This window comes from Protopterus annectens, chromosome 12.part0, assembly GCF_019279795.1.
Source record: "Protopterus annectens isolate FY-2018-M chromosome 12.part0, PAN1.0, whole genome shotgun sequence".
NCBI classification, from domain to species: domain Eukaryota; kingdom Metazoa; phylum Chordata; order Ceratodontiformes; family Protopteridae; genus Protopterus; species Protopterus annectens.
The window spans coordinates 511,677,179-511,701,102 of record NC_056746.1 but is presented as its reverse complement, the minus strand read 5'-3'; the positions used below and the strand labels follow the sequence as shown (position 1 = coordinate 511,701,102).

The following is a 23,924-nucleotide window of genomic DNA, read 5'->3' as shown; positions in this document are numbered from 1 at the left end:
AAGTATACACCTCTGCTACTCTCTCAGCTAGGGCATTGAACTGTCAGTTTCATATGATCCAATACCAGGAGTTTATGCTTGATCAGTTAACTAAGAAACTGTCCTCTGATGACTCTTTAGATAAGAAATATGTTCTAGAAATGGTGCATAACATTCAGCAGGTTAGTAACCATTCTTTAAAATGTGGCTATGATGCACTGGAGGCTTCCTTTAGATCAGCCATGACTGGCACAGTTATCAGAAGGCATGCATGGTTGAAAGAACAGGTCTTGCCGGATCATGTTAAAGCAAAACTATTAGATGCACCTATGGATAAGGTCAATTTATTTGGTTCTCCTGCTCAGCAGGTACTGAAGAAAATGGAAGAGAAGGCAAAATCTGTACAAACAGTGAAAGATTTCTTACAGGTTCAGCCTCCAAGGTTTAGCAGGAACTGGCCTTCCAAAATTGGTCCTTTCCAGACTCCTCTAAAACACAGAGAGGCAGGAATAGGCGTTCAAGAGGCAGAAACCAATCCAGAGGAGGTGCCTACAGGGGACGCCAGTGGCAAGGTAACAACCAGCGAGGCACAGACACAACTACTACCACTGCAACAGGACAATCACAGTGACTTGGCTCTGGCACCGCCTACCAGGGAACAAATAGCAGCACCCTTAGGTGGAAAGTTAGCCTTATTTTCAAAAAACTGGCACTGCATCACAAGAGACAAGTGGATTTTGCAAACTATAGACCAAGGCTACAGGTTTCATTTCCATACTTTACCAGGAAAAAGAGGAATGCCATACCTACCACCAAATCAAAAGACAGAAGCTCTAAAACAAATAGCTCAATTAGCAAAGATGAGAGCTGTGGAAAGGGTACCATCTATGGAACAAGGAAAGGGATTTTACTCCAGATTCTTCCTGGTACCAAGAAAAGAGAAAAAATTGGAGGCCTATTCTCGACCTGTCCGCTTTAAACACATTCATCATTGTTCCAAAATTCAAAATGCTGACCCTACAGCAACTTCTTCCCATGCTGGGCAAGGAGTCTTGGCTGGTGACTCTAGATCTCAAGGAGGCATACCTGCACGTCCCCATACGACCAAATTGCAGAAGATACCTCAGATTTCTTGCAGGATCAGAGCATTATCAATTCTCAGCATTGCCCTTTGGCTTATCTACTGCGCCCAGAGTGTTCACGAAATGCCTGACATCAGTAATCGCTCACTGCAGGCTTCAGGGAATCCAAATATATCCATACCTGGACGACTGCCTGATACAAGCGGACAACAGAAACAAGCTAACAGAAGACTTACAAAGAGTCATTTGCTTACTGCAAGCCCTGGGATATACAGTCAATATAAAAAAAAAAAAACAAGACTGATACCATCCCAAAGAATAACCTTCTTAGGTGCAGAATTGGACACAGCAAAACAGATGGCATTCCTAACTGCAGAAAAACAAGAACAACTTCCTCTCTACTTCTTGGCATTAACAAAGCAGAACCAACTAACAGCAAGGAAAGTACTGCAGGCCTTGGGCTTCATGGCATCCTGCATAATCCTGGTCCCTCATGCCAGACTACATATGAGAAAGCTACAGTGGTACCTGAAGAATTTATGGTCTCAACACAGGCACAGCCTAGAAACCGAAATTCACTAATTCCATGCCTGAAACAAGAGTTCCTATGGTGGGCTCAGGCATGCCAGTCAAACCCAGGTTTGCCCTTCCACAGCATTCAACCAAGCCAAACCATCACAACGGACGCCTCAGACCTCGGTTGGGGGGCCCACATGCTGGACAAGTGCATACAAGGCTTATGGACTCAAGATCAGCTGCACCTGCACATAAATCAAAAGGAAATGCTGGCAGTAAAACTGGCAATCCAGAATTTCAGACCATTCCTCCAAGAAGGACAGTTGATAAGGACAGACAACACCACAGTCATGTGGTACATCAACAAACAGGGAGGCACTCATTCATACCCTCTATGCCGGATGGCACTGGACCTATGGAATATGGCTCTGAGCTACAACATTCAGTTACAAGCAATTTTTGTACCGGGAAAAGAAAACATCCTAGCAGACATATTAAGCAGAACTACCTCGGATGCTCACGAATGGATGCTACACCCGGACATCTTCAAGGCCATCACAAGGAAATGGGGACTGCCACAAATAGACCTATTCGCATCCCCACTCAATCACCAGCTCAAGAAATTCTGCACAAGGACGTACCACCCACTTGCTTGGAAGGTGGACTCTCTATCCTTCAGTTGGAAAAGCCTGACAGCATATGCATTCCCACCTCTTCCTTTGATGCACAAGGTGCTATTGAAAATCAAAGAGGAACGTCCAAGGATCAATCTGATAGCTCCAGACTGGCCAAGACAACATTGGTACCCATTACTGAGGAGCATGTCTCGGGGGCAAATGTGGACACTACCCCTGATTCCTTTGCTGTTAACTCAGAGCGGCTACAACACCCTGCATCCAAACCCGAAAACTCTGCAGCTGACTGCCTGGAACATTACATAAGAGCAACTAACCCAGATTTATCCCAAAGGGTTAAAGACATTATCCTTGAGGCCCGCAGACCTTCAGCAAGAAGGAACTATGCAGGAAAATGGAAAAGATTTCTCATTTGGAGTACTGAAAGGGGAAAAGATGTGTCAAAGGTAGACATAGCCAACATCCTGGAGTTATTTGGCAGAGCTTTTCCATACAGGCCTGTCCTATTCCTCCATCAAGATACATGCATCAGCTATTTCTGCAGAATACAGCTTCGATCCCCCTGTCTTCTCGCATCCTCTACTCAGGCAGTTTCTGAGAGGAATTAAAAATGTAAAACCTCCAAGGAAACCACCATTGCCAGCATGGGACTTGAACTTTGTGCTAGAAAAATTGACACTCCCCCCTTTCGAACCAGCAGCAACAGCAGAACTTCAACACCTATCCTGGAAAACTGCTTTCCTGCTGGCAATTACCTCAGCAAGAAGGGTTTCTGAGCTACAGGCTTTAATGGCAGTACAACCCTTCCTAATCTTCCATTAAGACAGAGTGTCCATGAGAACAAATCCTACATTTATGCCTAAGGTGGTATCCAGAGTGTCTTTAAACCAGGCTATTCACCTACCTACATTCTTCCCCAATCCACAGAACAGGGGGGAAAGACTGCTGCATACTTTGGATGTACATAGACAGTTACGCTACTACCTGGACAGAACCAAGGGCAATAGAAAAACTGACCAGCTTCTGGTAGCATATGCAACAGGAAGGGAAGGAAAAGCAATTTCAAAACAGACAATCTCCAAGTGGATAGGAAATTGCATCAGATTCTGCTACTCCTACCATGGAAAGCAAACTCCACAGAACATAAGGCCTCATTCTACAAGGGCTACAGCCACTACCACAGCTTTCTTACGAGGAGTGGCTACCAAGGACATTATAGAGGCTGCTACTTGGACCTCCGTGCATACATTTGCCAAGCATTATAACTTACCTTTATACTCTAGATCCCGAGCAGGGTTTGCCACTGCTGTTTTGCAAGGGATCCTAACTACACCATAATTTCTTCTTCCTCCTCCCCTAGTTTGGCTATGGTATTCTACCCATTTGTAAGGACTGCAGATGCATCCTTGAAGGACATAGTACAGTTTTGTACCTACCATAAATGTAGATGTCCGAATAGGAATGCATCTGCAGTCAGGATTACCCACCCTCCTTCCCCTCTGAGGTATTCCTAGGGTATTTGCCCATCTAATAGCTAGCTGGGGCGGGCATCTCTTATGGTGTATTTGTTTGTATATATGTACATACATGCTTATTTTTTGTATTTGCCTTCTACTATTTGGAAACATTGGCATTTATCCAAAATTTAGCTATCCAAGAGGGCAACTGGCATCTGGGGCAAGAAACACTGAGGAAAATGGCATCGGCTGATGCCTTTATACCCGAAGAACTGCAGCTATGACGTCGGGTGAAGTGCGACACCAGCCGAGGCCAGACCCAGACTTTGGAATCCGGCCGACTGTAGGGCTGCCTGACGACAGGACAACCCATTTGTAAGGACTGCAGATGCATTCCTATTCGGACATCTACATTTATGGTAGGTACAAAACTGTACTTTTTGATGCCTTGGAGGCTTCATGCAGGTCGGCTGCCACTGGCACAGTCATTAGAAGGCATGCTTGGTTAAAGGAACAAAACTTACCTGATCAAGTGAAAGCAAAGTTACTGGATGCTCCTGTTCAGCATAATGTTTTGCTTGGGTCTAAGGCTGAAGAGGTGATAAGAAAATGGAGGATAATGCTAAATCCATGCAAACGGTTAAGGATTTCTTACAAGTTCAGCCCCCAAGATTTAGCAGAAATTGGCCAACTAAAAATTGGTCCTTTCCCAGCTCGGACAGGCCTCAGAGGGGTAGATATAGGCGCTCCAGAGGGAAGCCCCAAGCACAGACCTCGTACAGACCTAGACAGTGGAGTGCTTCCACCCCCAGGGGTGGAGAGGACAGACCTTAATCTTACAGAAAACAGGCACAAGGACATTTCACAAACTAGCATGGAAAGTGGATGCTCTCTCATTCAGTTGGAGGAACCTCTCGGGGTATGTCTTTCCTCCACTACCTCTTCTTCCATGGGTGTTATTAAAGATCAAGCAGGACAAACCCAGGATGATTTTACTGGCCCCAAATTGGCCTCGTCAATTTTGGTACTCCACACTGATGAATCTATCCCAGGACCCTCCTTGGATTCTACCTCAGATTCCAAATCTTTTGTCCCAACACCAGGGCCAGGTTCTGCACTCTCATATCAAAACTCTCAGCCTGGCAGCCTGGCGTATTCAGGGTCTATGATTAATCCTACCCATCCCAAACAAGTCATGGATGTCATCTTAGAAGCCAGACGGCCTAGCACTAGAAAATCTTATGCAGGTAAATGGAAGAGATTTTGCACCTGGATGCATGCTCAGGATTTGCATCCTCTCATTCCTAATATCCCATTGATTTTACATCACCTGACAGACATGCTACATAAGGGTTTATCCTTCTCCTCCATAAATATACATGCCTCAGCTATCTCTGCACATTACAATACAGATCCTCCAATCTTTTCGCATCCACTTCTGAAACAATATCTCAGAAGAGCAAAGAATTTAAGGCCCCCCTAGGACACCACCCATACCTGCCTGTGACCTCAACTATGTTATGGAAAAACTCACTCTGCCTCCTTTTGAGCCTGCTGCCACATCTGATATTAAGTATTTATCATGGAAGACGGCTATCCTACTGGCTTTGACTTCAGCCAGGAGACTCTCAGAGTTACAAGCACTCATGGCTGTGGAACCATATATTATTTTTCATCAAGATAGGGTGTCTTTAAGGACTAATCCTACTTTCATGCCTAAAGTGGTTTCCAAAGTGGCTTTAAATCAAACTATTCACCTGCCAACTTTTTTCACTAATCCACAAAATAAGGGGGAAAGGATCTTGCATTCCTTGGATGTACACAGGCAACTTCGTTTTTACCTGGACAGAACCAAGGATATCAGGAAAACAGAGCAACTGTTTGTTTCTTATGCAACAAATTCCCAAGGCAAAGCTATTTCAAAACAGACCATTTCTAAATGGATTGCTCATGGAATCAGATTTTGTTACTCTCATCATGGAAAGCAAATCCCAGGAAAAATTAGGGCTCACTCTACCAGAGCTGCTGCTACTTCAGCTGCCTTTCTCAGGGGAGTACCCACCAAAGATATTTTGGAAGTTGCAACTTGGAGTTCAGTGCATACTTTCTCTAAGCACTATAATCTCCCTCTTTACTCTAAGTCTAGGGCAGGCTTTGCTTCTGCAGTCTTGCAGGGCCTTCTAGCCGCCCCTTCTACTCTTTAACCACCACCCTTTACCTCAGCTTTGGGATTCAACCCTACAGTGATGACTGCAACAGTGAAACACGATGAACATAGTACAGTTGTGTACACTTACCATAAATGTAGATGCTCGAGTGTCTTCACTGTTGCAGTCTGGGTTACCCACCCTCCTGTCCCCTCTTATATTTCCATTAGTGTGGTTTCCTACTTCACCCTTCTTCTGAGGTGTATTTGCTACAGGGTATGGGGTTTGTTGTATGTTACATTTTTGTTTTACTATTAGCCTTCACTTTTGGGCACCTGACATCTGGGGCAAGAAAAACTGGAGAACATGGCGTCGGCTGGCAGCTTTGTACTCCTGGCGCTCTGACGTCAGGGAGCATGATTAAACAGCTGACGCCGGACCCAGACTTTGGGATTCTGGCCGACCGAGGGCTGCCTTCCGGCAGGAAGAACCCCACAGTGATGACTGCAACAGTGAAGACACTCGAACATCTACATTTATGGTAAGTGTACACAACTGTAGTTTCTTCAGAGTATAGGTCATTTGAAACGTTTGATAAAAAAATCCCAAGAATCCCTGAAAATATGTTTGTTCACTCAAGATATTCTTAATGTTCAAATATATGTATTTAGCTGTGGGCAGGGTTTTTGAGGCTTTTGCATCCGCAATAGGCCTCAGTGGGGGGTCTTCTAAACTCTTATAAGTCTTGAGTATGCCAAAAATGGTGGGGGTCCTAGGGTGTAGGGTACCTTCAGAAGTCCGAGGTCACTCACACTGATCTGGCTGTTCAACATCAAATCTTCTAGTGCAAGGTCAATCCTGTGATATGAAATATTCATTTCATTAACCGAAACTTCTTTGTAAGTATATGTATACAATATAGATAACATTCTGTCAATATATTCATTCACATCCATAACCACTAGGCCCCCACATTTGTCAGGTTTCATTACCCTGACCTGATGCATCCCACTGATGTCCTTTAATAGAATTCTTTCTTCTTTTGTTAAATTATGGTGATAATTGACCCAATTTTTCTTCCCTACCTTTTTCCTGATATCATTTTCACACATTCTCTTGAATATGTTAATCAAAGGGTGCAGGGGTGGATTGAAGGTACTGTGTCTCTTACATACTGTATTCACATTTAAATTAAGATATTCCTGTGGACCTTGATGGAAGTACAGACCCAAATTCAACTTACTCACAAATAATAAAGATTCGTCAATGCTAGCCTTTCTAGAGGGGACAAATGTTAGCCCTTTATCAAATAAGTCTGCCCATTCTGATGTTACTTGGGCAGAACTATAATTGAATATTTTAAAGTCCCCTATTTTCTTCTTGACAAGCTTGCATCTAGACATGTTATTCACCACCTGTACCTGCCTCTCCCCCTCCCCCTGCCATTCTTTGGAGGGTACTTCCCTTGTGTAGTATGGTGTCTAGGAATAATTCCCATTGTTGTTCCCCTGCCAGCCCTGCTGTTGTCTCTGCCTCTGATTCATCAGTCTCTCGGACCTCCTCAGAGGCTGCACTTCTAAAGGGCTGTTAGGTTCAGCATCATTTTCATCCACAATCTCATTGTTGATATCATAATTATTAACCTGGTTGACATAGTTGTTGTTCCTATTCTGCCCCTGTGGTGGGTGTGGGTATGCTTTCCCCGACTTGTAGTCCAATTTGTCTCTTAAGTAGCTTTTTTTGCTTTTCTTTCTTTTAACATCACCATTTCATCTTCTGTCTCTAAACACTTTAGTGTACTCAGAATTTTTAAACTGAAACAATAAATCATTTCTGATATCGAGAGTCTCAATGTTCTTTTTAAGTTCAACTATTTTCTTTTTATTATGTTTAATTAAAACACTAAGCAGTTCACATCCTTGTTTGTTAAAAAGTTAGAGCAACTCACAATGTAATTCTGATCCTTGTACAAGTCCTGTCAGGTAGTTCCAATTTTGGAGTCCTTTTGGCACTTGCTGACTCTTATAATACTCCTCTAAGTAAGAATTTTCAAGCTGTTATTTCCGTATTTGAAATGTTTGGTCCTTAACTGCTCCAATCTGCTTCTCCAAGCTGCCATGGTTTACTTCACTCGCTGACGCACTGAATGAGAATTATTTCCTCTCCAACCATGAACATACAGAAAATGTTTCATTCCGTTTTTCCTCATTGGCCAGTGAAGTGCTGGCTCTGTCATCGCCATGGAAACCAGGAAGTGAGTTACGTGAAGTCCTTAAAACCTGCTCTATTCTGAGAGCTGGGGTTAAGTCAGTTTCAGATGTTTGTGTAGAAAAAACTGCTCAACTGTCTCGATTAAGTAAACGAAGCTGAAAACAAGCAAGGTTTTCCTTTTTACGCTGTGTCAGCATAAGTGCGGACAGATTCCCAATGCTTGTAGAAAGTCCATGAACTATGTAAAAATATGCTTTTTTGTAAGACTGCATTTTTAAATTTAGTATAGATGGGAGTGTCTGTAGTATCATGTAACTGTGATGTACCTATTTAAGCATTTCACTGTTGTATGTTGGTGTTCTGAAGAAGATAACAGTCCTGATGAAAGCACTAAACTTTTATTAAAGTGGAGTTCTGCAGTAGGTGGTCTGCTCTGTTTTGTTTTTCAGTGATTTTAAGAGCTTTGGGATCGATGGCTGCTGTAATCGTATTAATACCAAAAGCTCGTCTTCAAGAGTCCTTCAGTGGACTTCACAAGTTCAATGGTCCATTCTACACCAACCCTTAGAATTTTCAATAAAACTGTCCAGGGTGTCCAAGGACTCATTAATATGGTGGATCCAACCCAATAAGATTTGCCAAGGTCGCCCCTTTATACTTCCTCCACCCATCACCACATTTACCACGTACACCTCCCGGTTTGGCTGGGGGGAGGCTTTACTTGGGATGGACTGTTCAAGGCATGTGGACTTCACTAGAGACTGAATTGCATGTAAATATCCTGGAGATGAGAGCGGTCCTCTTAGTATTGCAGGCCTTCCAGAACTCTCTCCCACTGGGGACAGTTGCTGTTCAGATGGGCAATATGTCCGTGACTTGGTACATCAACAAAAAAGGGGCACCAGATCTTACCCTCTTTGGCAAGAAGCAATGCGAGTTTGGCAGTGGACGATCTCATCCATCCTCTTTCTTTTAGCAACTGATCATCACCGTCATTGTCAACAGTCCCCTTTTATCCCCCATTTTCTACATGGGGTCTGGGTATTGTGTTAACGGTTGCCATTTCTCTCGATTCAATGCCACACTCCTACCTTCTTTGACACTCATGCCTGACTGTCACATGTCTTCTTTCACACAATCCATCCACCTATTTGCTGGACATCCTCATCAACTTTTGTCTTCCTGTGTGTCCCAAATCTTCACATGATTATCTTCTACTTTTCTGCACATTTATCTGAACCACCACAGTCTGTTCTCTCTGATCTTTTCAGCAGTTGGAGCTACTGTGGCTTCTGTGCTTGTATCCTCATTTCTTTGTCTATCCCACAGTGTGTATCCTACCAGTCTTCTCAGACTCTTCATTTCCATCACCTCTGGCTTCTTCATCTGCTCTGCCTTTACTCCCCAGGTTTCTGTACCATACAGTAGTACTGATCGGACCACTGTCTTGTACACCTTACTTTTTCAGCTTCTTTGACATTCTTCTGTCATAGACTACACCTGAGATTTTATGCCATTTGGCTGCAGCCCCTCTGATTCTAGATTTCACCTCTTCATTCAGACTTCCCTTCTCAACCACTCCTCCCAGGTACTTGAAGCCATTTACCTGTTCCACTATCTTCCATTCTATCTCAATTCACAGCTTCTTCTGATTTCCCCAATTTGCTGGCATTGCCATTGTCTTATCTGTGCTTATTTTCATCCCGTGTGCCATTAGTTTTGCATTCCATTCCCCTCTCCTTTACAGAAGCTCTTGCTCAGAGTCTGCCTGTAATGCCACATTGTTTGCACACAGCAAATTTGCTGATCTATCCTTCCAGCATGTTTGCTAATGTAGTCCATCACCAATGTGAACAGCAGTGGGCACAGAGCTGACCCCTGGTGCACACCCACTCCCATCGGTAACCCCTCTGTGAGGCCTAACACTATTTGTACCGGAGTCATTGGGTCCTTGTGCATAGTCTGCACTAATCCTACCAATATTTCTGGGGCTTCAAACCACCGCAGTACTGCCCAAGTCAGCTTTCTTGGAACCTTGTCATATGCCTTCTCCAAGTCTAGGAATGCCCATTTGGACTTTTTCCTCATCTCTAGCTTCTTCCCAACTGTCTGTCTCACTGCAGACAATTGGGTCAGTTGTGCTGCATCCTGATTTGAATCCAAACTGCTCATATCCCATACTACTTTCTACTACTGTGCATATCCGTTTATCAATCACCCTCTCCAGAACTTTCATGCAGTGTGATAGGAGTATGATGCCTGTATACTGCCCACAGTTGGGATGTCCCATTTATTCTTGTACACTGGCATGAGTATACTTATTCTCCAGTCATCTGGGTTACGCCTTTCTTTCCACACTGCTTTGAATACCCTCAGGAGCCATGTCTCCCCATCTCACCCAGCAACTTTATCATATCTGCTGTGACCTCATCTGATTCTACTGCTTTTCATGACTTCATTTTCCTTAGTGTTCTTACCTCTTATAGAGTGGGCTCCTCTTCTTTCATCATAGGCTATTTCTGGGGCAGTACAGCTTCTGTGGGGATTTCTTCATTCAGATGCTGCTGGAAAACTGCCTTCCATCTGCCTTTGATGTCCTATGGACTGGTGAGCAGGTTGTTGCTGTCATCCATTATGAGTGGTGTCTGACTTTGTTCATCTTTCTTTGACTTGCAACCTTGAAACCTGAAGTAGTTTTTGTGCCATCTACTGAGTCACTTTCCAGAAGTTGGTAGAGTGTCTCTGATGCCCTATTCTTTGCTATTGCAACTTCTTTCTTAGCTTGTTAGCCAACCAGTATTCCTTCCTAGCCTGGTAGTTTTTTTCTATCTTCCACTTTTTCCTGCACTCTCCTTTCTTTTAATGACTTCTTGGACTTCTGCATTCCACCACCAGCTTTTATGTACCTTATTTACATACTTGGCTCGGTCACATAATCTGTTCTGTAGTCCTCACACTTTGTTTTTGAGGCTCTGCCATTCTTCTTCAACTCCCATCTATTTCATCCTCTTCTTTGGGTGCTAGAGCCTTGAGTAATTCCTTGAACTGTTGTACTTTCTCTCTCCGGTCAACTTCCAGGTCTTCAGCCTCTCTCCGGTCAACTTCCAGGTCTTCAGTCTGCTCTCTGACCTTGGAGCCTTCTCTGACCACTGCTTGCCATTGATTGTGGCAACCAGTGGTTTATGCTGTGGGCCAACTGTTTTACTGTGGATGACTTTTCTTATAGCGACGCTCATTCTGGGAAAATCAGATGTATTACAGACAGGCTCAGCAGAACTATTCTAATGCTTCATGAGTGGAATGTCGATTAGTGGCACACATGATTTTCCACCAGTGGGGCCAACCATGCTGCCACCTATTCACCTCTCCCCTCAACAAGTGCAGCAGGCATATTTTCTGAGAGTGCAGTGAGTTGGTGGACTTCAGGGATTCCTTGCAGGATGCACTGTCTGAGATGTTGGGTGGGCAGATTGGTGCGACGATGGAGATGATTTTTCTGAGCTATGACAGAGAATTGGAATTGCCTAGATATGGTAAGGCCTTGCTGTCTCTAATTATGGTGGCTACTAAAAAAGCAATAACTAAAAAATGGAAATCAAAATCTAAACCAGCTATATTAGAAGTAGTGAGTATAGTAACAGAGATAAAACAACTGGAATTGATATATTTAGAAAAGGGTAGGAGCAAACTACATAGGAAAAAAATGGGAATTGTGGGAACAATACATACCGGGAAGGAATGAGGTTTAAAAGAAGGCAAGACTTAAATGAGCTATATAATGTTTGACTGAATTTGACTGAGTCATACCTCTCAACTGTACAGATTTTTGCAGAATGTCCAGATTTTTGCTTCATATTTTTGGCCTGGTTCTCTTAAAATTGCTGTTTTCTGGCAAATCATTGAGGTTTGAAGTCAGAAAATAATGACTAACAAGAGTGACTTCGTACCCTTCAGAAAATTCATGCTAATGCAAAATCTGTTATTCTGTGAACTTTGTAAGTTTGTAAGAGCAATATTTAAAGTGTCCCTATTTTGGAGGCTTTGCCCCCCCCCCCCTTTATTTAGGGCTTTGTCCAGATTTCTTGCTGTAAGATGTCGAGAGGTTTGGGTTGGGTAGATTATAAATGATGTATAATGTTTGCAACTGGGAGTGCGTCTGTATGGTTTTTGATGTAAAATGCATGCAATTAGGATTGTGTCAGTGGGGTTTATTTTCATTTATATAAATGTTTGATTGCTTATGTTGTAATTGGTTTAATAAAGATGTTTCTTGTTTAAGGGAATTGAATAATTTATATAATGTTGCTTAGGTTATATATAGCAATGCATGTGAAGTATAATGTTTAATGTTAATTTAATACAATTTGATTACATTTGTATAAATGTAAATTTCCCTATGTCACAAGTGATGATTCAATAAAGGTGTAAAAGTGCAGCAGGTTCTTTTCCCTAATTCCTCCTCAGGGACAGTCACTGAGAGATGCTGTAGTCCGCATTTTGACCTCTGGTCTTTATGTTTATCCTCCCCTACCCTTCATTCCCCAAGTTTCTTCAGAAAGCTTTCAGGTTGATAAACAAAGTAATCCACATTGCCCCCTGTCTGTTACTGCCTTGGCAGATTTGGTTTATCTTCCTGTGGTCTCATCTAATATGTCCTATATGGACACTGGACCCCAGTCCAGATCTCCTCTCACACCCATCAGGCCTGACTCATCTGGGCATTCCAGGCCTCAAACTGACCACATGGTTTCTCCAATAACAATGATGGGTAGACACTCCAGGCCTTCCTCTCCCGTTCAAAGAATTTTGTTTTCATCTCAGAAACCTGGATAATGTCGGTGTTCCAGTCTGTGTTGTTTTAGAATTTCTAACGTTTCTTTTTCAAGGTGAGTCCAGTTCCTGTACTGTTGAAGTTAAAATGGCTGTCATTTCGAATTTTCACATCGGAAGTAATGCCTTTCCTTTGGCATCATCTAGGCTGTGTAAGTCTTTTCTTAAGGGTAGTTCCCCCCCCCCCCCACTTAGGCCACCTCTACCACCTTGGTATTTTGCTTTAAGTTTTACAGAGTCTAATACAGATGCCCTTTGAACCCAACGCAAAAGTGGATCTCTGGTTTCTTTCTTGGAAAACAGTTTTTCTTGTAGCCATAACTTCGGCAAGACAAGTCTCAGAACTCCAAGCACACTCTTCAAAAACCACCTTACTTCATCTTCCATAAGGACATAGTTGCATTATGTACAAATTCATCTTTCTTACCCAAAATTGCATCTGAGGCAAATATCAGTCAAGTCATCAATTTGTCAATTTTCTTTCCTAAATTTGAGAATAAAGGAATACATGCTTCATTCTTTAGATGTACATAGATGACTTTGCTCCTATCTTCATAGAACAAAGGAAGTTAGTAAGACTGATAAATTAGTCTCTTTTGTTAAAAACAAGTTTGGTAGGCCTGTTTCAAAAACATGTGTTTCTCATGTGTGTTCATTTAAAAGGCTTGACCTTGCCAAGACAACCAAAAGCTCATTGAACTAGGTCGGTGGCTACATCATCTGCCTTTTGTACCAGAACTTCCATTGATGATGATTATGCGGCTACTTCTTGGTCTAAAGTTCATACCTTTGTGGCTCATTATAAATTGGACATCGTATCCAGGGACAGAGCTGCATTTGGCTCTGTGGTACTCCAGAACATCCTTCTATGATGGCCACCCAAAGTTACTGTTCCTGGGGACTCTTTCGCATTCATTGAGGAATGAATATAAGTGACATTGGATATTTAAGTTATAACTAACTATGCATCTGCGTTGCCCATCTTCATTCTTCCTCAACTTCCCTACCCCCTTCCTTGACTTTGGGAAAGACCTGATGGAGTTTGTCAGGGACCATTGCTCCTGTTTGAGCCCCTGTTCTGTTCTATTATATCCTTTTCTATCAGTGTTATGGTTATGTTACTATTTTCCATTTTCTAACATAGCTTAGAGACAGCAAACCCGATCTGAGGTAAAGCAGTGATCAGGGGCATTATGGTTAAAGGGAGGAGCTCAAGAGTCAGATCCTAGACTGTAAAAGAAAGTGGCCGAGTCAGATCTGAGGATTGGATCCAAACCCATTCATTGAGGAAGAATGAAAATGGACAACACAGATACATAGTTATGGTAAGTACATAACCTAAATTTCTGGGTTTGAGCACTTTTCTTTCAGCTATCCCTGTTTCTGTCTAGCTATAGGGTCCTTATGGCAACAAACTTGATCAAGTTATTGGAGATGGACTGAGGCATTATAGGTAGAGGGAGGTGCTCGAGAGTTGGAGCCTAAGTCTAGGGTGTGTGGTAGAGTCTGCTCCAAGGATCAGATCCAATCCCATTTGTTGAGAAAGAATGAAAATGGACAACAATGATGCTAGTAAATTTTGTACACTTTGTATGGATCATGCAGCTTTTTTACATTCACAGTCTTTGTATTCTTTAGTTTAATAACACTAAGCATCTGTAGTCTGTATGTAAAATTGAGCCTTGGTAAAGAACAGATGGTGCATAAAACAAGTAATTCCAGAATTTCTCTTGCATCTCTTGTCTTTTCGGTCTCCAAAAATTAATTACCTTTTACTGTTTCTTCCCCAGCTACCTACAGGGCTACAACACCCTGTACCTTTTTAGGCTTTTCAGCTGAGCCACTTGCAGTGAAGCACAAGTCAGCTTTGTGGATCCAAAGATTCCAGTTTTCAGCAAAAGTTGCAGTTGAGCCATATTTCCACTGGCAATTATGCCAAGCACAGATTTGTTAATGTAAATATTCCTCTTTACTTCTACAAATATATTTCTTCAGTTTTGACCGATATTTCCATTATTATTTTTCATCTTGTGCAGCTGTAAGTTAATCTTTAAATCATCGTGTGGGGCACTATAGGCTAGATATGACTTCCAAGCACTGGTTTTCTTTTGGTGCTGCTGTAATCTGTTCTACATTTCTATGGTGATGGCCGTCCAAGAGGTTTAGTTAGGGACTCTGTCCTAATAGCTTCTGAAGGTGGAGCTATAATGGATATGACTGTTGTGAAGAGCAATTTTTAAGATTGTACCGTCCTTCCTTTGGTGTTTTTGTGGTACCTGCGTTTTCTACCTTTTTCTTTAGCTCAGTCCTGTGTGCTGAAAAACTGGAGAATGAGATGTGTGAAGCTTGATGGGAATGAGAGAGGGTTCCTGGCAGTCTGAGAGTTCTGTTTATGCAGTCCCAATGCTATAGAAGATGAGCAACCTTCTCACAGTTCTGCTGTTGCAAAAAATAGTAGTAGTAGCAGAAAATATGGGTGTTGTATTGTCTGTCCACTTAATCCTTTTCCACAGAGTTTCTGTCAGCACAATGTTACAGTTCACAGAATGGGCATTGATCACCTTATTTTCTGCTTTTAGCAACCTTGTTTTTATGTCTGACATTTCTGCGACTCCATAAAAACTACATCATCATGCAAACGGATGCACATTTATGCTCCTGTGGCTATCACTGGTTTAATTTTTGGTGGGTCAGAAAGCACATTGATCGAATGGGGGTATTACTGTGATTACCATTCTTTATTATTTGGCTTGTTTAATGCAAAGCTTTTGTCATCAAATTAGCCAGCCCTTCTGACTCCATTGTTTGCTTTTGCTGTGTTTGTTTACTGAACCAGCCTTCTAGAGGATTCCACATCACCAAAACCTCCCGGTATGCCTCAAGTGTTTTCTGCCCTTCTGTTCTCATATTTTATTTGTGCTTGCACTAAGACTACATTTTCATAAGATAAGAAGCAAAGCATGTAAACATCCTGAGAATGTTTAAAAGAATAAGTAGTGCTTCCCACCTTTCTTGTTCATTTTATTACTTAATTGTTGTAGGATGTGATAGTGCACTAGATGTTCATTGTAAGGATCACTGCTGCTGCAGGACCCTTGCAAAAGCACTTATATTTCCTCTTGACTGCAGTAGCTCAGTATTCATAAAGTACATTGTGGAAAACTCTGTATTGCTTGTTGGCATATGGTCCAGCTACTGTACAACCCCGTGTAGTATAAAGCAGATATCAGAAAATGAATGAATATACAGAATGATCATTTCTTTCAGCTTTTATTAGCAAAATATTTTGGGCAGCATATAAAAAATGTTGCTATCTGCATTAATGAAAAATCTCAGGTTTTTCACCTTTATACATGGTAGCCCTGTTGAGTGTGTGTAGTGTGCGGAGGGAACCGTGCACCTACCAAGGGAAGGTATAGTTTGGGATTACCATCATTCAGGCCATCATCTCTGTGATTCTTGCATGTTTCTGTATGACCTCCTGCACAAGCTTTTGAGTCTGCTTGAAAGATGGGGCATGCATCTGCCCCCAATGAGAAGGAAATGGGCTTTGTTTTTTAACTTTCTCCTTTCCTGCCTGGTTCCTTTAGTGCTAGGCCTGATAATGGATCCCTAGTCACTTGGGTTGCAGCCAGGGCGCCTTCCCTTTGTGCCACCGAGCTGTAGGAGTACATTTTTTGGTAGCATTGTGGAAATTACTTCACTAAAGGTTTTTTTTTTTTCTTTTTTTTGGGGGGTGGGGGTGAGAATGAATATCCCAAAGTAATCACCTTTTGAACACGTGCCCCAGGCAAATCTCTGACAAGGTGAAAATATACCCAAAATGCTTTCAGAAAAATCATTTTTCCCCCATGTTGGCAACCATTTCATCGTAGAAGATTGTTCGGTAAACTCATATTCAAGTCATGATTTAAACACTTTGGATACCTTATTTTATGTAAGGAAACCATAAAACAAAATGTGGACTGTTTAAATTGACTGCTGAGAAATCATAGTAGTTATTAAGTATATATTTGTTCTTAGAAGTATACTTTCCACTTTTGAGTCTAGTTCACCACTATTCCTTTACATCACATTATGCAAGTCCATAATGTGCCTTTAAGGATGCTGGCAAACTTTTGGTTTTCAGTATATGCTGTAATATAGCTCCAGAGGAAGTCAGCATTGACAAATGCTTGTTGTACTTGTATTTACAGTGCTGTTAATCTTTCTGATCTTTAAACTGGTTTATGTAACTGAAGGCAAAGTAGAATGATTGCAGTTTTTCTTCTTTTCAATTCAGGTTTGTAAAATTTTCTATGCCTAGTATCCCCGACTTTGAGACTCTCTTCTCACAGGTTCAGCTTTTTATTAGCACTTGTAATGGAGAACATATCCGTTATGCAACAGATACTTGTAAGTTTTACTTTACTGTGTTGCATTACTTCAGTTTCAGATTATAACACTAACCTTGTTATTTACTTTCAGTTTACACCTTTCTTTTCTTTTGTCTTTGTGCATCGTTTAGTTGCTGGTCTTTGCCATCAGCTGACTAATTCCCTTGTGGAAAGAAAACAGGTGAGGAGAAAGAGGATTATTCAAATGTTTTCAAATCTTTAAGTTTAAAGCATCAAGAAAGTTATTGGGACTGTTTTTTATGAAAGTTCTATAGTTGTTTGTTTATAGAATTATGTTAAGATGATGAGACCACATACTGCAAAATACCATATAGTGTAGTTCTGTTGTTGAACACTGGCTCTAGATGATTGTCACTGTTGAAGTGACACCCCGACCCCATGTGCAGAAATGGGGGTGGGGGCTTGTGGGTGGCCATATGTATGGATGGATAGATTAAGATAGATGTTTTTGCTTGTACTGATTAAGATTTGTTGCTGCAGCTTCCAGATACTATACAGTGCCAGTATATTTAAAATGTAGAAGTACAAGGAGATAGATAGGAGTAAACTGATTTTTCACATTATAGCAGTGCTACCTGAATGCTAGCATTGAGGACCCACCTTGAGTCTCCATCTAGGTTCCTTCCTTACAACTTTACAACTATTGAACTTTTTTTAGTGAGGTGGATTCTCCATGCTGCTGGCAGGGCACACACACGATGTCACAATTCTCACTGTAAGAGTAAACCTATCCTGTGAGTTATCCAGTCCTTTTTCTGCCACACGGACAAAATGGATCTTGATTATGACTGAAGTCACGGAAATGTTTCCAAGTTTAATGCTTAAAGTAGTGAATTCTTCTGAATATTAGTCTGGATTCAGGCAAGCATTATTTGTACTGCCTTTGAGAGAAGAGCATGATGTGAAGCACTGCTGTAAGTGCCAACTAGAGATTTAGTCCAGCCACATGCAGATGTTGTAAGAAAACCTTTTTGGCCTGCCCCACTATGAGGAAGATGGCAGTGTTCACAGTTCCTTAAACGGGGATTGAAGAGGGGGCTTTTTGCTTAGCCCCAGGTCTGTGCTGTACCACCAGAAATCAGAGAAATTGAGGCTAGGCCTCTGCTAAACGTTCCTTGTGTTAATGTTATTACAGAAATGACTCTCTGAGTCCCAGGTTGATTGAGCTTGCATACCTCAACTTGGGGCTCAGAGAGCCATTCTGTAATAACATTAACACAAGGAAGAAATAAGTCCTAGTGCAGGAAAACTCAAATGGACCTTTCTTAGGATACTAAACCAGGAGAAGGGAGGCACCTGTTGAATAGCCCAAATACACTTACCAAGCCATTGCCACACAGCTCATGACTCTGTTCAATGGGAAAAGAATAGTCATTAGTGTACTCCTGCTAATGAACCAAGGGAAGGTTGACATCTACTAATTAGGATACACCCCCAAAGTAAAAGCTCAAGGAGCATCTCCTTCAGGCCTTTCTACTTCTGCCATAGCAAAAAAGGGGTACAAGCTTGTGAGGGTTCGGTGGACACAGCTCCTTGTTGCTCAGAGTACTCAGTCCCATGCTTGATAATATGCACAACCTTGTCCTTGAACTGGTATGGAAAGGTAGGGTGATGCTCTTCACCTTAACTCTGAGATTGAGGACTTGGAGGCCATTATGTCTGAGACAGATATGAACTCTGAACACTCCTCAGTCTGCAGTTGTCTGAATGTCAGAGCCATCAGAGAAATTTTGAGACATATGAAGTCCTGTTTGGATTAGCCTATGGTTCTCATTCCTTCTCGTCAGAAATGTATTGGAGTATGGGGGAGGGGATCACTTATTTCCATCATGGAGCCAATCATCAAGGATGCCATAAATGCAGCTACTTAGGTCACTCCACAACAGGTACAAATATGACTCTGTCATTGTCCATGTTGGCTTGAATGATCTGAGATGTACCTCCTTGGACTACATGAAAAGAGACATAGAGGAGCTCTCTGATCTTGTAGCCCAGGCAGGTATGACCCTAGCTCTGAGTAGCATCCTACCGTCACCCAGAATAATACCACAGTACAACAGAAAGTGATTGACTTCAACAATTGACTAAGTTTCCGGTGTCATTCTAAGGGGATTCAGTATCTGACTGCCTGGGATGACATGATTGACAGACTTCAATGTTTTGCCAGAGATGGCCTGCACCTGTCACCCCAGGGATTCCGGATACTGGCCAAGGCTCTTGCCACCCATATAGTGCCTTTTTTTAGGCAATGTCATAAAGACAAAATTACCACCATAACAGCTACAAGCAAACGAAATCTAAGGGTTATGCTACTCAATTCTAGAAATCTAAATTTCAAAATGCACTTGCTCCAAGCACTTCTTAAAATGGAGACCTTCGACATCTGTGCAGTGACAGACACCTGGTTCAAGGCTCCGGAGAGCACCCCGGCACTACCAGGCTATAATTCATACCACACCTTTCGGCCCCTAAACCTGGACTGAAGCCCTAAAGACGGTGGTGTCTCCATATTCGTAAAGGATATGCACACCTCCAGACTAGTAGCCCAGCATAACGCATCAAAGATACTTCAGGCACAACTAACACTGGGTAAAACTGCAATCCAGGTTGTAGCCTGCTGTAGATCCCACACCATGTCCCAAGATTTCCACTACACATTCCTAAACACACTGGAAAATGTTAGGGTACAACCCAATACCCTTATACTGGGAGATTTTAACTACCCCTCCATTAACTGGGAAAATTACTCCTGCACCAACAAACTTGCTCAGCGTTTTCTGGAATTCATTAATTCCAGTGCCCTGGACCAACTCATTCTTACCCCCACCAGGGGTAGAATCATCCTCGACCTGGTCATTACTAACATGGGTGACCGTTGCTCTACACCAGTAATCAACTCCTCCCTGGTCAGATCTGACCACAAGCTAATCACCATGGATATCCACATCCCACCCTCACTCCCCCTAAAGGAAACCACCATAAAAAACTTCTCCAAAGGCAATTTTGGGTTTCTAAAAACAGAGGTGGCTAACTTCACGACTCCCATGGAAATGGAAAATAGGTGCATGATTGCTGAATCATACACCAATGCACTGTATGAGGACATACACAAGTGCATGGAACGAGCCATACCAAACAGAACCAAGACGCTCTCCTCCAAAAAAAGGACTCCAATCTGGTGATCCCCCACCATAAGTAAACTCTACAACAGAAGGAAAAAAAATGTTGCAGAAAAGGGTGAAGTCCCAAGACTGGAAAAACTCCTTTGTTAGCCTCAGCAAAAAAAATGAGTTTCCTCATCAAGTCCTCTAAAGCTAGCTACGAAAACAAAATTGCTGCAGATTCTAAAGACAACCACAAGGCCTTCTATAGTTATGCCAAGAATCTACATGGCAGTACTCAGATCTGCTCTGAGTTGCAGCACAATGGCAGTACATATACCGAACCAACTGATATGGCCAACATGTTGGCAGACAGGTTCAGTGTGAACTTTACCCACCTTTCACCCCTAAAGGGCCCATCACAATACCTAAGGAATGCCAAGTCTCTATTATCACGGATACACAGGTAAAAACCGCACATTCCAAAGCCAAGGATACAGCTTCCATGGGACCTGATAATATTCCTGGCTGTGTTCTACATGAATTACAAAGTGAACTGGTACCACACCTGAGTACCCTGTTCAATCACAGCCTCATTTCAGGCTTTGTTCCTACCGAATGGCGCACTGCTATGGGCATCCCACTCCACAAAAGGGGGAGCAACTACAGACCCTGGGAACTACCGCCCCATTAGCCTTACGAGTCTGATATGTAAGGCCATGGAGCGCATCATCATGGACCTTATAAGTAAGGACATAGGGAATCTCCAAACTCTGGACCCCACTCAGTATGGGTTTGGTAGCTCATGCCTGCTCAACCTGACAGACATTTTCGAGTCTGTCACCAGAGCTGTGGATAAGGGCAAGGTAGTTCACACAGCCTACCTAGATCTTGCCAAGGCCTTTGACACCATCCCTGACTCAGGAATCATAGATAGACTCACAAAACTAGGCATAAACCCCTATGTAATAAGATGGGTTGCCAACTGGCTCACTGATAGAACCCACACTGTGAAAGTAGCGGACTCCATTCTGACTACTGACCAGTTACAAGTGGTGCCCCACAAGGATTGGTCCTAGGTCCTCTCCTGTTTGGCATCTACTTCTCTGATGTTCAAGCCAAAAGAAAGGGACTTTGGTGACCAAGTTTGCAGATAATTGCAAACTGGGAGCCATTATTGATTCTCCAACTGATGTAGACATTCTACAAAAAGGCCTCACTGACACCAATGACTGGTGCTAGAACCATGGCCTTGAGCTCAATGCCAAAAAGTGCATTGTCATTCCCTTTGGGAAAAATTCGGTGCCCATGAGCTACCACATAGGTGGTAGTCCACTAAACACCGAAGGTGTGATATGAGACCTGGGGATACAGGTTGAATGCAACCTCTCCTTTGATAACCACATTGCCACTGTAGTCAGAAAGTCCTTCTATGTGGCACATCTCATTACAAAAGGTTTCTCATTCAGGAAGAAAGAGGTCATAATCCCTCTTTACTTGGCCCTCATTAGACCTATTGTAGAATATAATGCCTCATTTGGTATGTACCTCACTGGACACCTACAACAACTGATAAGGCCACAAAAATACCTCACTAAGAGGATCTTAGGCCTTAGACACATGCCCTATATGGACAGACTCAAAAAAAAACTCCAGCTATACTCTGTCTCTTATCGCCTACTTAGAGGCGATCTCTGCTTGACCTGCAAAGCCATGTCTGACCTAGAGCTGCTAGATGTGCTACACCTAAAGAAATCCCAATCCCTCCATGCCACACACGTTCCAGGGACCTTAACCTCATTACCACAATAAACAGAACATGCTGGAGGGACAGGTTCCTAACTCAGAGACTTCCCATACTCTGGAACAAACTTCCCATTCATGATATGCAGAGCACTTCACTGGCCCTCTTTAAGAGAAATTTTGACGAGTGGGTTGACAATAGGAAGTTCACCACAGGGGATCACTTCAGTGGCCTTGCTTGACAGGGGCAGTGGGAACTAAATTTGGGTGGCATGATGCCAGGGAATCTTCTTGGGCTAGGCTTATATGGGCTCCAGGCCATTAGCCTAGTACACACTTATGAACATAGAGTTGGCTCCTGTGGCATCACAAGAAAGGAGGATGTTCACTATAAGCCTGATACTGAGTGGAATGGCATTATTTTGATGAATCGCTCATAATCACCTTGATGTCCTTTCATGTAACTGTTGCAGTATCCTTTACTAAAGGGGTTCCCTGCCAAGGGTAGCCCCAATTTCCAGCCAGTATACCAAAGCTTTAAGATTTATAGACATAATGCGCTGTGCGTATGCTCTTTGCTCAAGGTGTAAGACATAAAGGTGATGTATGGATGTACGTACCTCAGAACTTGGACACCAGTCTGAACGCCATCATTGAAAGTCTGTCTGAATGCTCCTTTTGCGCTGGTACCAAACTGTGTTTCAGATAAGTGCCCCATTGGGGTTTCTTTTGCCATCCTTTCTTTCAGAGTTGTGGGTTTACATGTCATCCAGAAAGGGAAAATGCAAGTGTGGGAGACAGATTGCCCATGAAGATAGTCACAGGCAGGGTCTCTCTTGTTTGGATGCTTCTCATGACCATATGCAGTGTTCTGTCTACCAAGCATTTATCGCTAAGAACTTACATCGTCATCTTTCCTTCTTGTTTATTTTCCTGGAGAACTTAGTGTCTTAAATTGTTGGTGCAGGGTGCAATGGCAGAATCCTCCCATCCCAGAGGTCAGTTGCTTGCCAAAAAAAAAAAGACCAAAAGAGTCTGATCTGATTCATTTACTGTCCTGCCTCCCCCAGACCTCTCTCGGCTGGTGAAGGCCCATAGGATCACCCAGTTGTTGCTTCAGATTTCTCTGCCTCAACTGTATCAGAGGCCGGCATGGATCTGACTTCTCGCACATCCTCTGAGGCTTTGCAGATGTCTGTAAGGATGTTGAGGGGAACCTCGGCTGTTCATTTCAGAGGGTTCGAGGGGAATTCTGCAGATATTTTTTGGGGAGAAGATTCCTACAACATTAATTGAATGTAGACAAGGGTCTGAACCTCCTAAGATGTTTAGGGCAGATGTACCTGTAAAGAGAACACAAAAAGAACAAGCATATTTCCTCTGCTCCTAAAGATCCCTAGTGTGAATGGCAAGATTTTACCCAGTAGTTATTTAATGCATTGATGCCTCCCCAAGGAGTCTCTGTATCGCCTTCCCCTTTGTCTTCTATCCCACTCCAGAGGCCCAGAGAGTAGGACTCTTCTGATGAGGACTTGGATTCTGGGGAAGTCTTTGCATATTTCTCTCAGATCCCTTCTCACTTGGATTATGGCTCTGAAGAGGAAGACTCTGAGCCCAGACTACTTTTGAAGAACTCTGGAGATACAATTTTTCGTGTGATGGAGTACTTTAAATGGGATTGCTCTCAGGTTTCTGACATTCAGAAGAGGTATTATGAGCTCCTCCAGATGGAGTCCCCTAAGCTCTGTGCTGTACCTCCTGTCTTAGATGCCCTTTTTGATGTATTTTCTGCTGCTTCTGTGGCCCCAGACACTCAACCTCCAGCC

The 23,924-nt window shown here is 42.7% G+C and overlaps 1 protein-coding gene across 2 annotated transcripts in view; it reads left to right on the top strand.

Moving 5' to 3' along the window:
* Positions 1 to 23,924, top strand: part of COPS3 (COP9 signalosome subunit 3) — a 985,788-nt gene that overhangs the window by 214,522 nt on the left and 747,342 nt on the right. The window contains exons 1-4 of one of the 2 annotated variants that reach the window (XM_044089657.1): positions 1,029 to 1,038; positions 17,054 to 17,057; positions 17,140 to 17,252; positions 17,365 to 17,414. In XM_044089657.1, coding sequence (XP_043945592.1) covers positions 17,156 to 17,252; positions 17,365 to 17,414 — 147 coding nt within the window. In that variant the 5' untranslated portion in view covers positions 1,029 to 1,038; positions 17,054 to 17,057; positions 17,140 to 17,155. Of the gene's footprint in view, positions 1 to 1,028; positions 1,039 to 17,053; positions 17,058 to 17,139; positions 17,253 to 17,364; positions 17,415 to 23,924 lie in introns of those variants that run through there. The other variant, XM_044089656.1, reaches the window with a different exon arrangement.